General features: G+C 47.7%; 1 protein-coding gene across 1 annotated transcript; it reads right to left on the minus strand.

Annotated features, from left to right (window-relative positions):
• Positions 1-5,034: 5,034 nt before the first annotated feature.
• LOC103809106 (secreted Ly-6/uPAR-related protein 1-like) lies at positions 5,035-9,774 on the minus strand. Its single transcript, XM_009081920.1, has 3 exons — positions 9,723-9,774; positions 6,488-6,607; positions 5,035-5,246 (listed from the first exon to the last, which is right to left on the minus strand). The coding sequence occupies exons 1-3, from the start codon at positions 9,772-9,774 to the stop codon at positions 5,035-5,037; spliced, it is 384 nt and encodes a 127-aa protein (XP_009080168.1).
• Positions 9,775-13,814: the final 4,040 nt, after the last annotated feature.

A 13,814-nucleotide genomic window follows, 5' to 3' on the forward strand; every position in this document is an offset into this window, starting at 1 on the left:
TAGGTGAATGTGCCCTTGCCCATGGCAGGGGTTGGAATAAGATGAGCATTAAGGTCCCTTCCAACCCAATCCAATCCATTCTTCTATTAAGAGACCTGATGAGCAGTAATTTTGTTTAGACAACAGGATCAGATTTTGGGGCTCTGACCCATGGATTTCATATCCTATGGCTTTCAGTTGCCTTTACCATTGTGGCTCTGCCTGGATTTCAGCAATATACCCACAAGGAACTAGTGCAGAACCATTTCACCCCAAGGCACAACGTCCTTATCCACATTTCTGAAGTATAGTCAGAAACTGAAAGTTCTAAACCACTAAGTATGTGTTGCAGGACTGTGCTTAGAGCTACCAATGTGTGACAATTCCCACAGGTTTAATAGGGGCTGAGTGGGGAAAGGGGCTCAGGATCCAGAGCAGCCTCACAGGGCACAGAGTTTTGGGCACATGTGTTTTTAAAGCCTCATGGCCAGCTCAGAGTGGAGCTCCAGGCCTGTGAAGAGAGTCAGAGCACACACAGACCATCTGCCCCAGCACTTTGCAGCACTCTGAGCATCTCTCTCATAATCAAGTGACCCCAAATGACTTTTCTAAATTAAGATGCCAAGCAGGATGCTGAGCTGCCTCCCTTCCCCCTCCACACATCCTCTTTTGACACCCTAAAGGTTTCTTTCACCTCATTTGTAGGGCATTTACCATACTCTCAACCTGGGGCTGGAGGGAATAAAGAGGTAAAGAGGCTTCAGATCTGTGTTTCTGTGGAATTAAGGATGTGAGAGTCATGCAGGAGACAAATGAAGACATCCAAGAGAAGCTGTGCTGACTTGTCAGATGCAAATGCTTCAAGTCACCCAAAGCTTAATATGGTAAAACAGATCTATATTAAGACCCCGAGAAGAAAAAAAAAATTGCACATGATAAGTTTTAGATGAGGAATAATTTGGGAGTGATATTGAAAATGATCTCACTCCTGCTGCACTTGAGTCCTGCCAAGTGCCTTCCATAATTAATAACTCCTTCAGCTGGAGTGAGTTGCCTTTGAGTGTGCAGCATGAAACATTTAAAGCCCTGTCTGTAAATACAAGGCTGTGGCAGATACCTCCAGAAGCCTCCCAGCTCCACTCTAATGTATATTTATATTCTACAGAGGTATTTTTAGCAAGAACTCCAAGTCCTCTCTGTATTTGATGACATCAGAACTCCGTTTTACATTTAATGTCTGGACTGCAAAAATTATCTCTTTCTTTTCTCTCTTAGAGCATTGCAATCATTTCTGCCCTTGTCTTGTCTTAGCTCTAGTTCTTTCATGTCTGTCTCGATCAGGGCATATGCCAAGAGGGCTGTGTGGGGTTTTTCCCTCTCTTCTTCCTAAAGAACACAAAATATATTATTTTTTTTCCCCCAAAATCAGGCATAAAATCACTTCCTGGTGTTTCCCAGCTTGGAGCCTGGGCCAGCCTGCAATCAGGCCATGCTGGGATAAGCATCACCACTCATGACTACACACCATGTGTCCTGCTGTGGAAAGCAACTGCAAATGATCCCTGCTGGAAACCCTGAGCCTTAAATAGGAATCCTGCTGTTTGTGTAGCTGTGCTCTTCCATAGCACCAGTGATCCTGCTGTGGGAATCCTGCCCAAGCCAAAGCCAAAGCAGCAGGATTGAACCCAGGTCCTGATTCAGTCAAAGCTGTGTGTTCTGCATTGCCAGAGGAGGAACTATGCACTCCAAATTCAAGATTTGTGGAGCCTACAAGGAAAGGCTACTCAAGGCTGACATATATATATATATATATCCCTAATGGTTGGCTGGAGGTAGAACTCAACAGGGTATCCCAGTTGGAATATCCTCATTGATGTGGGTGTGCAAACACCTCTCTGAAAGCCTTGCAACCTTCCTACAGATCTGCAACTGAAAGCAGGTGATGGAGATCAGGAAAAATCCTTCCCTGTGAGGGTGTTGAGGCACTGGCACAGGTTGCCCAGAGAATTTGTGGCTGCTCCATCCCTGGAAGTGTTCCAGACCAGGTTGGATGGGGCTTGGAGCAACCTGGTCTAGAGGAAGGTGTCCCTGCCCATGCCAGAGGGTGGAACTAGATGATCTCTAAGGTGCCTTCCAACTCAAACCATTCTATGATCTGTAGGGCTGCACATCTGTAGGACTGCCCCACATCTACAGATGGGCTGGAAGGTGATGGAAAAGGCCATTTCTTAGCCAGATAAAGCATAAGGCTCTGAAGATTGCCTTCAAATCTGGAGATGAAGCCTCTGGATGTGCCCAGAAATACTGCTGGAAAAAACAAGCCCTCAGAGGGGCAAGTAAAATCCTTCAAGAGAGCAATATCAGCACTGGATGTCACCTGCTGCTTGCAGGGCTGAGAGGCTGCAGGTCTTTTTTCTGGCCCTTTGGAGATACATCTTTCTCTGTTCTATTTTCTTCAGCCTATATTTAACCTCTCCCTCTGTATGTCCACTCGACCCAGTGACGCAGAAGTCTGCCAAGTCCTTTGAATCCCCTGGCAGTGTCCTGCATTTACTGGGGCACTGGTGCTTGCTGGGTTTAACTCCTAAGGACCAAAGAGAAGGATAAATAACAGCAACAACCAAAGAAACAGCAAGTCAAGGGTTCCCAGTGATGACTGTTCAGCCTGTGGCTTGTGGCTAACACAGTGTGAACAGGAGAATGCTAATTAAAAGACCATTTTTTACCCCTGATACCCTGTGTGAAGGGTTTTCACCTCTCCTAATTTAAGAACATATTAGAAGTGCTTTGGAGCTAAAATCTGCTTTTGATTCTGGTTTGGCTGCAGGAGAAACTCACTGCTCTGGGGATGTGAACAGGTAAGTCCCAGGTGACAGGAGACAGTGTGATGGTCTCTCTCAGACTCAGTGCTGAGCTCAGTCACTGCTGTAAGAGAATTTGCACCATGAACCCCCCAGTTTCCCCAGTGCATATCCCAAATGAGCCTCCTGGAGCCACTGGACTGTACTTCACCCCTCTGCCACCCTTTCCCCCTCCTCTTCCAGCAGGGATAGCCTTAAATAGCTCTTCCAAGGTGTATTGTTGCATTCCTTTTTTTTTTGTTCCTTTGTATAGTTTTCCCTCTCTCTGGCACAGAGAGCTGAATAACCAGGCAGAGACACCTCCCTGCAGCCTGTGCTGCCCCATGCTCCCTCCCTGGCTGAATGCTGAGCACACAAGAAAGATGCTGCAGGCTGAAAACCAAAGGATCCAAGTTTATTTACCAGATTCTCACCCAGAAGGGAACCCTCACCCTCCCAGTCCCTTTGTATCCTGCCCCATCCACATGTGCTGGTGGGAAGCTCTTCCCAGGTTAGCACAGCACAGGATGTTGGAGCCAGTGTGGAAAAGCCACTGGAGACTGAGCTTGAACCAGGAATAGGGAAAGGGATGTGATCTAAGGATGGCAGTGATGGAGCTTTGCTTCTGGCCTGCCACATCAGACTGTTTTTGAAGCAGGAAAACAGAGAACAGACGAGTAGGAAGCAGAATCATGTGCTCAGTGTCTGCGAGGGTGAGTGGAATGTTGGTATTTGAGTAGCTTCCAATTATTATCCTCTCAATGGCATTTTTCCCTGTAGCTCTCAGCATTGCAAGGGTGTTTCAGGGAAGCTGTCAGTGCTTTAGTGAGGTACTGAGCATTTCACCTCCAGAGCAAAGGGGCTCATCATCTTTCTGAGCCCCAGGCTTGCACAGGGTCCCTCTGCCAGAGACTGCAAAGATTGTCAGAGTTATCTTACTAATGGTTCTGAGACAGACCTGGAGAAACAATTACCTCTGTGCAGGGAGGGAAAAGAGCCCCCCTGCTTATTCCTTTGGTTTCCTGCTGGTATCTTAGAGAAACAGCGTGGAAAAGGGACTAAAAAATGGAGAAAAAATAGACTTTGCCATAGAGGAGGTTGTAGGAATGTCAGGACTACACAAGGATGGCTGGGAGTGTATCCATACTCCACTCTGCCCTTGAGTGTTTCCTGCTCCCCTGGATAAGCCATGGCAATAAGAACAGAGCAAATGGCAAATTCCCTGGATCTCCCCCACTGGAGAGAGCTGAGAGCTGGGCACACTTGGCTCATTCCCATCTCCTTCCACTCCAGCTGGTTTTACAGCAGAGAGGGCAATGGAATCAATCCTACAGCTGCTCCAAGCCAACTCCAGCTGGGACCCAGTAGCACCAGCTTTTCCCAGAGTTCAGGGTCTGGAATAATGATTATTTTCTTTTCCTGCAGTCCCTGTTATGAAGGGATGCGGGGAAGGCAGAGTAACAGAAGCAGCTGCTTGAAATAGTCTGTAAAAAATCTGGGAAGGGAAATCCAGGAGATCTGAGTGTAACCTGAGCTCAAGCAAAGGCTGATGAGGTTAATGTCTGGTCAAACTTCCAAATTTGGTTTTCCAGGTCTAACCTGGCCTGTTAGTCTGGGGAGTGCTCTGAGCTTTCCAGAAACACATCCCATCTCTACAGATGGAGGCTGAGCCCTTCTGAACTCATTCCTTAGCTTATTCCAGACAGAATTAAGTGCCAACTCTCTGCAAACCACACCATGATGGGCAAGTAGTAACCAGGACCAGCATCCATCTTCTCCTCTGACTCAGGACATGGCACCACTGTTCCCCAGAGAAGTTGAAGTTGTGGATGCCTCATCCCTGGAAGTGTTCCAGGCCAGGTTGGATAGGGCTTGGAGCAACCTGGACTAGTGGAATGTGTCTCTGCCCATGGCAGGGAGGTTGGAATTAGCTGATCTTGAAGGTCCCTTCCCAACCCAAACCATTCTATGACTCTGTGTGGGTCCTAAGGACCAGAAGCAGTTGAAGATGAGGAGCATCTGCTGGAACCTGGAAATTTGAGGGATTTAGGTCCAGGTGCCCAAACTCTTGGCTTGAATCCACTTGAATTCACAGCGTTGAAGATGGGTGAAACCACACAGCAGCGAATAAGGTTATTCCCAAGGCATCTAAGAGTTCCCAAGGCAGCTTGGCATAGAAAGGGGTGGGGGTGTTTTGGCTGGAGCACTTGTGACGTTACAGGAAGCACTGGAGGAGTGTGACAACAGCCATGGCCATCAGCCCCAGTGCTGCAGAGCTGCTTCTCACCCCACTGTTGCTCTTGGTGTCATCGGTGCAGAGGTCGGTGTAGCAGCAGGACTTGGGTTTGGATGCTCCTATCCCATTATAGGACAGACAATCCTCCTCACAGTCTCTGGTCACTGTGATGTTGCCAAAAAAGGGGTAACCTGAAACAGGGGGATTGGAGAAGGGGAGAAGGGAAGTGGGAGAAGGAAATGGTAAAGGAAGGTGCAGACATTTGGCATAGAGAGACATGGACATATCGTTGAACATCTCTAATCCATATGTGTCCCTAATCCAGGCTACTTTTTGTGGGAACAGGTCTGTCAATTCTCTCTGATGACTCACTCCTATCCTGCTGCTCCTTCCAAAATTATTCCAGCATGGACAAGAGACACAAGTCCCTATAGATGTTTGCATCCATCTGTAGGTTCAGCATAGGACAGGCAATATAGGCAGACTAAGCACAATGAGTCCTGTATACTTCATTAAGAGGCTCTGAATCCCATGGATTTCTCTCCTTCCCTCCTTAAAATGGGATAACTTCACCTGGATTCTTATAGAGAAGTTAAAGGATAATCCATTCTGTGTCTGGGATGGGGAGGGAGAGCATGGCCAGCAGGTTGAGGCAGGTGATTCTGCCCTTCTACTCTGCTCTGGTGAGATCCCACCTGGAGCACTGTGTTCAGCTCTGGGGTCCTAGGTAGAAGCAAGACATAGACCTGTTGGAACAGGTCTAGAGGAGGCTGTGGAGATGCTCCAAGGGCTGGAGAACCTCTGCTATGAGGAAAGACTGGGAGAGTTGGGGATGTTCAGCCTGGAGAGGAGAAGACTCCAAGGAGACTTTAGACCCTTTCCAGTGCCTAAAGGGGCTCCAAAAGAGCTGCAGAGACACTTGGGACAAGGGCCTGGAGGGACAGGACACAGGGAATGGCTTCTACAGTGTCAAATATGATTGGTTGTTGCTTGCCTCATGACAGAAAGACTCTTTCTGTTTATGTCTGGGACTAGAGAAGAGAAGGCTCTGGGGTGACCTTATCGTGGCCTTTTGGTACCTGAGTGAGCTCCAAGAGAGCTGCAGAGGACTTTGGATAAGGGAATGGAGTGACAGGACACTGGGAGAATGGCTTCAAAGTGCCAGAGGGCAGGGTTAGATGAGATACTGGGGAGAAATTCTTTCCTGTGAGGGTGGTGAGGCACTGGCACAGGTTGCCCAGAGCAGCTGTGGCTGCTCCATCCCTTGGAGTGTTCCAGGCCAGGCTGGATGGGGCTTGGAGCAACCTGGGCTGGTGGAAGGTGTCCCTACCCATGGCAGGGGGTGGGAACTAGATGGTCTTGAAGGTCCCTTCCAACCATTCCATGATTCTCTGATCTCTCCCCCAAGCCCATACAGGGAGCAATGACTTACCTGTGTCCAAGGAGTGCAGTGTGGTTGTGCACACTGTGGCTTTGGGGGGGCACACAGTGGGTGTTCTGCACCTGGAAATGTCTGTGGGTTCCTTGCAGGTGTAACATCGTAAGGCTTGGGCTGCAGAGGGGACAGAATGAGTCTGAGGTGAGCACAGAAGGGAAGACAGACACTTCTCTGCTTTATGGTGGGGATTACATGACAGTCAGTGCTTCATCCCTCCCAACCAAGACACGGTGGTGTCCAAAACTAAGCACATTGGGAGGTAATGGCAAAGCCTGGGTATGTCAGGGGAGAAAGATCAAACCCAAGCACTGAAGGACAAGGATGGTGTTGCAGGAGCTGAGTCTGATCACTACCCTGGGAGTTCAGCAGCCCCAAAACCAGAGCAGGGATCTAGAGGGATCTATTGCTTGAACAGCTTTGAGGAGTCTCTGCATTCTCTGCAAGAAATGCCCTAACAAATCTAAATATTCAGCCTGGAGAAGAGGAGACTGAGGGGAGACCTCAGAGCTGTCTACGACTTCCTCACGAGGGGAAGGAGAGGATCAGGCACTTATCTCTTCACTCTGTGACTAGAGACAGGAGCTGAGAGAATGGTATGAGCTGTGTCAGGGGAGTTTTAGGTTGGATATTAGGAAAAGGTTCTTCACCCAAAGGCTGGTTGGGCACTGGAACAGCTCCCCAGGGTAGTGGTCACAGCCCCAAGCCTGACAGAGCTCAAGGAAAGCTTGGACAATGCTCTCAGGCATAGGGTGGGATGGTTGGGATGTCCTGTCAGGGCCAGGAGTTGGACTTTGATGATCCTTGTGGCTCCCTTCCAGCTCAGGATATTCTGTGCCACTGATTGTATGAAATTAGCTCCTTCTGCTGAGAGCAGCATCCACCAGCACTGAAAGTCTGGCAGTTCCCTCATCCTTCCACCCACAGTGACAGCTCCTTGGTGCTTGTTTAGAGGGAATTCTGCAGAACAGAGTAACTGAAAGCAAAATTTCAATTTCAGAGCTGTTTCAGCAATCCTAAGGGCTGAATGTAGCCTGAAAACCACTTTCATCAGGGGCTACTGCTGCTTTTTCAGGAGATGATGCTGTAAAGTCTTGCTGGCTGCTTGCTGGGGGAGAAACACCTCTACATATGCAATCCTTGATCACAGCAGCTGCTCAAAATCTCCGTGTGAGCCTTGTCCATCCTCAGCCAACACATACTGAGTGTGCAGATTTTTCCAGTCGTGCTGCTGTGGGTTGATGACAGAAACCAGCCTGGGTTGATGTTTTCTCTCCTAGCTGTTTTCCACCAGCTAAAGAGCCATTCAAAAGCATCCAGTGCCATCTATTGGTAAAAACTCAGAGAGACGACGGGTTTTTTTTTTCGAATTCTGCTCCACCTGCTGTTGGAAAGGAGTCTCTGGGGCTTTGTGATAAGCAGAAATAGCTTGGAAGGTGTTTGTTTGCACACCTGACTTCAGAAGGAATTTTGAAGGCATCTACTTCTCTTAGCAGCTCCTTTGGAAAATTCAGCTGTGCAATAGAGCCTAAATGATGCAAAAAATTTCTTTGTCCTCTTCGCAGAGGTAAAAAGGAGTTTTTAAGGTGAATATTTGTGTTCTTGTGGCCATATGCCTTGTAAATAGGTGTGGTGGAGCCATTCCTGTTTAACCCAGTTGGGACCTCATTAGGTCCCTTCCAAATGATCCATGAGAGGTTGGTTTATACTTCATGCAGTGTCCACTGAGAGACAAAACACATTAACAACCTGACAAGCATATGGATGTTTGTGAGTGTCTAGGATGGCTGATGGATGGGTGGAAGGAGCAGTGCTGGCTTAAAGCATCTGAAGAACTGCTCTGCAAATCAGTTAAGCTGATTTCCAAACCTCACCATTTACAGGGGTGATCAGGGCAGTGCCATGGGCTCTGAGGGAACAACTCCCAGTTAAAAACAGGTTTAAAGAAGAAAATCCTCACCCCCTCATCTTTCACTCCGAGGACATTGCTTTTGTAAGAAGGTTGCAGTGGAAGAGGAAAGCCCAAATCCATAAGAACCAGAACAGAAGAACTGAACATTCCACACTCTGTCCTGATCTAAGGCAAATAATTCACTGTTCATCACTGTCCAGCAATACCTTCTGCCTCTTGATATCAAACTCTGGAAGATGAATGGTCACAGATATCTCCCTCAGAGTCAAGAGCTGTGCCTAGACCAGCTGCTTCCCACTGGATCATTCCAGAGAACCTATGTCTTCCCTGATCTCAGCTAGAAAGAAAAGGGTGCTGATGCCTCTCAGTTTCCATAAAGCACTTCCAGACCTGTGAGTGGAAATCTGCTCTGTCAGATCCTCAGAAATTCCATTGAATCCAAGACAGGACTCCAGATGGAAATGTTTGACCTCTGTTCAGGCTGCCTTTCTTTTGAGATCTTTCAGGGTCCCATGGAAGCAGCCTGAGGATCTCTGGGGCACATGAGCTGTAAATTAAGCTCCACTGTCTTGATGTCACCCCAAGGGTAGCTATTCCAGGCTAAGGAAGTAGTTGCAGTAGGTCAAAAATCGATGGAGGAAGAACACAGTGATAACCAAAGCCTTCTGCCAGCCTGCCCAACATCCAGACCCATCAGAGACCAAACCCAAACAGATCCAGGGGAAATTCCCATCTTCACCTATCTCCTAGTCTCTAGAAATGAGGGAAAATCCTGAAGCTGGTGTTTTGATAATCCATTCCAAAGTCCTTGGAGTTATTTCTCACACCCTTATCTATATTGAAGCCTCACCCTCTGGTTCTCAGCACTTCCAGCAGGCACCTGGGAGATTTTAGGGTTGTCAGGAGCTCAGGATGAACATATCCCACCCCATTCCTGAAGGAACAGGGTGGAAGCTCAGGTAGAGGCTGTTGGTTCCAGCTCTTGCCCAAGCTGGTACTGTCCTGTGCCATGTGGCTGTAATTCACACCTGAGTCTTATAAAGCAGCATGTTGGTCCCCTCCATCCCCAGGTGTGGGTGACAGGTGACCACCTGTGTCTCCCAATGATGTGCATTTCTCCCAGTCAGGCATCACAGCTCTTCCCACCAGGAATGCTTATCCCTTCTCTCCCTTCACCCTCTCCATTGACTTTAAAAACATGAAGATGGTATTTCCCCTCCCTGGGGGGCTACCAGATCTTTCTACATTGATGCCTTTTCCTCTCCCCTCTCAGGAATTTCCCAAGGGGTCCCTGCAGTGTTGGGAATGGAGAAATCTTACCCAACTCCAAACAAGCCAGGCCAAGCAGGAACCCAACCAGAAGCGTCTTCATGCTGAGAGTAGATCCGTGCAGCCAAGGACAGTAAAGAAGAGCTTCTCCCAAGGAGCTTTATATGTCTTCCCACCCTCCAGCACCTGTTGTTGATCCTGTGGGCGGATTCCCTCACGTTGATCAGAGGATAGCTCAGCTCCAGTCTGGATTGGGATGTGTAGAGGAACAAGTTCTCCAAGGTGACATCATCAAAATGAGCAGACTCCTACCATACCTTAGCTTTTCTTCAGGTTTGTGTCCCATGGAAAATGAAAAACACAGCTTGCATTGCAAGGTGTGGCTCCATGCCAGAGCTTGGATGGGGAATGTGACAAAGTATGTTTGTTCCTTCCCATCTGGCTCCACGAGCTGAGAACTGGGTTGTGTCATGTGTGTTGCACTAGGCAACAACAGTCCAGCTGCAAGTAACAGCAGGCTGAGCTTCTATATGCACTGGAAAAAAGTTTCCATGGGCTGGCATCACTGGAGTTGCCTAAAGATGTCTGTTTTCCCAAATCCAGGCAAAATCAACCCCATGTTTTTGCTCCCAGGGACTTAGTTATTGACTAAGCCCTGGTGTTGAGCTGTTGAGCATGGGAGTCACTGAAAGGCTAGAGGTAGTGAGCATGGGAGATGGTGATTCCATGTCTGGGATTTGGAGATGTCATGTTGTTTTAGGTCCTGGGTCATGTTGGCAAAGCAGCTCAGCCTTCTCTTGGAAAGCTGCCAGCTACTTGTCAAATTTTATTGTGAAGGTGGGAAATAAACCTCACATGGAGAAATCATAGAACTTTAGAGGTTTGAATGGACCTTAGAGATCATCTCACCCCAATCCCCTGCCATGGGCAGGGACACCTCCCACCAGAACAGGTTGCTCAAAGCTTTAGCCAACCTGGCTTTGAACACTGCCAGTGAGGGAGCAGCAACAGCCTCCCTGGGCAACCTGTGCCAGTGTCTCAGCACCCTCACAGGGAAAAACTTCTTCCTGATATCTCATCTAACTTTCCCCTCTTTCAATTTATCTCCATTACTCCTTGTCCCATCACTCCAGTTCTAACACAGAGTCCCTCTGCAGCTTCCCTGGAGCCCCTTCAGATCCTGGAGGGTTGTTCTGAGGTCTCCACACAACCTTCTCCTCTCCAGGCTGAACAGCCTCAACTCTCTCCTAGGGGAGATGCTCCAGTCCTCTTCTCAGCTTTGCTGCTGCCTCTGGACTTGCTCCAAGAGTTCCATGTCCTTCTGATGTTGGAGTCACCAGAACTGTGTGCAGTACTTCAGGTGGGTCTCACCAGAGCAGAGTAGAGGGAGAGACTGGAGAAATGAATTAATTTTCCCACTTCAGTACCTTCCTGAGAGCAAATTTCACTTGATATACATCAAGGCAGCCCTTTCAAACACCATTGCTGCCTCTGGACTTGCTCCAAGAGTTCCATGTCCTTCTGATGTTGGAGTCACCAGAACTGTGTGCAGTACTTCAGGTGGGTCTCACCAGAGCAGAGTAGAGGGAGAGACTGGAGAAATGAATTAATTTTCCCACTTCAGTACCTTCCTGAGAGCAAATTTCACTTGATATACATCAAGGCAGCCCTTTCAAACACCATCATTTATTTTGTATCTCATCCAGTACTTGGGGGAACAGCTTAAAAAGCTCAGAGCTAGGGAGAAATAATTTGTTTCTCCCTTTTGCCTGATCTAATGGCATCTGGTGCTTCATAGGGAAACTTGATAGACTTTCTGTTGTGTTTGTTGTGATCCAAACTGGAAAACCCCAACATGATGCAATTTCCCATCAAACAGCTGAATAAGCCAAAGGAGAGAAGTTTGTGAATCATTGTAAAGCACTCAGAGCCTTCAGGGATGGAGATGAGGTGATTTAATCCCTGGTGCTTTCCTTGTTATGACAACACACATGGCATTGCTACCATTCCCAGCAGCCTATCCACTTCCCAGTTGGATAATGGTTCCCAGTAACCTGAGAGGCATTGCTAATAAACATTTCCACAGTCATGGATGACATAAATGGAGTTGGGGCAGTGGGATCAGTGCTGTGCCATGGGAAAGGGAGGGAAGGATCTGCACCTCATGCTTTATTAACTATGAGAGTAAAAACCATCCCTTATCTTTATTTCATCTTCCTGTGCTGTCAGAGCTCAGGTCCATAAAGCTCAAACCAGCTCAAACACACCTCTCTGGGTGGACAGGAAAAACTCCAGTTGGATAAAGCCACCAGAGCTGGTTACATCCAGCTCCTTCCTTGCAACTGGGCAGCTCAAGGCACATTTGAGCAATATATTAATTAATAACCATGAAGCTGGAAAGGATCCAATGCTTTCAGCCTCTCAGGTGGTCATGCCTCAATAGGAAAGCACAGTGGGGCTGGCACACTAAAAAGCTGCTTGGTGGATTGTGTGTGGCTTGCTGGAATGGAGATGTCCATGCTGGAGTGTTGTAGTGGTCTTCTCATACCTCCAAGTCATTCCATACTGAGAAATCCTTGGAATAAATCAGTGTGGTTGAAGGAATAGTGAGATAAAGAAGCTAAGTCTGCCCAGCTTGGTGAAAGGAGTCCATCACCCTTTGGACAATGCTCTCAGGCATGTGGTGTGATTCTTGGGGCCAAGAGTTGGACTCAATGATCCTTATGGGTCCCTTCCAACTCCAGATATTCTGTGCTCACTGTGGTGTGTGGGCATGGGATGGATTGTTTGCCTCTGGCCAGTGCAAAGCCACTTCACTCTGATGTCTTGAAAAGCTTTGAGATCTTAGAATCATAGAAGCATCAAAGTTGGAGGAGACCTCTAAGATCATCAAGTCCAATCATTAACCTGCCACTCTCCTATAACCCCTAAACCCTAAACCATATCCTTCAGTGCCAGATCCAGATGCCTCTGAAACACTTCCAGGGATGGTGACTCCACCACCTCCGTGGGCAATCTATTCCATCTTGCCATAAGGAAGAACTTTGGGAAACCACCAGAGCTGGGATGGTTAGAGCTCCTGCAGACTGGCTGAGTGTGCAGCAGTGCCAGGGAGAGAGAGAGGCTGGGAGTGTGCCAGTAAAACTGTGGAGGAAAGACCTTTAAGGTCTATTACATTTAAGGTATTAGTTGATCTGAAGATAATGAGATGATGATGAGATGGAGCCCTGAAACAAAACCCAAACACAGGTGATGTTAACATGTATGTTGGGGTGTAAAGGAGGGTAAGGAGGGTGATTTTGGAAGTACTAGCACCCTGCTGCCTTCTCAGCTGGAATTTCACTGCCCCATCAAGAAAATACGAGGCTCTGATGGAAAAAACCCAGATGGAAACTAGTGGGAAAACTGGGAGAACAGGATGACATTGGAAAACACTGTCCCCTTTTAGCTTGGCAGAGTTAAGACAAGCCTGAGTTAAATGAGGCTGAAAATCAGAGGTTGGATCTTAAACCCTAGGAAAATTGGGTTCTTTCTAAAAGCAAAGGCAGGGCAGAAACTTCACCTGCTTCAAGCTGAAACCTGATAAATATGTGGCAGATATGGTTTGGCATAGCAGTTAGGTCAGGCTTAGACAGCTTGTAGGACTCAGGAGACCCTAAATTCCCATCTGTCTCTGTCAGTGGTGGAATAAACCCTGAGCAAGGTTTTGAGCACTGACTGACAGGAGCCATAAGGGAGTTCAATTGAAATGACATCTCAGGTCTGAAGACCTGAGAATATAAATGAGGTGTGGTGTGGAGGGAGGAAGGTTTGTGTGCCAAAAACCTCTTGGAATTCTTGGTGGTATCAATCCAAAGCCACTACCAGCCTGTCCCTGGGAGACTATCCTGATTTATAAGGTAATATAGGGAGATATAATCTCTGTCTGCTGATCACATACACCAGGAAAGTCAGATGACAGAAATTCAGGGTTTACAGGTGATGTGTTTTATCACAGATCTAACTTCCCTTACAGTTAATTCTTGTTGGGATGGAAAAGAAACCAAATTTTGTAGAGATGTTCAGCGACAGGGAGTGAACTCCAAGCTTTCATCAGCTGTTCCAGTGGTTGGTTATCAACCATGTGCAAAATTACTCCTGTGT

The sequence above is a fragment of the Acanthisitta chloris genome, unplaced genomic scaffold (genome assembly GCF_000695815.1).
Source record: "Acanthisitta chloris isolate BGI_N310 unplaced genomic scaffold, ASM69581v1 scaffold4509, whole genome shotgun sequence".
In the NCBI taxonomy this organism is placed as follows: domain Eukaryota; kingdom Metazoa; phylum Chordata; class Aves; order Passeriformes; family Acanthisittidae; genus Acanthisitta; species Acanthisitta chloris.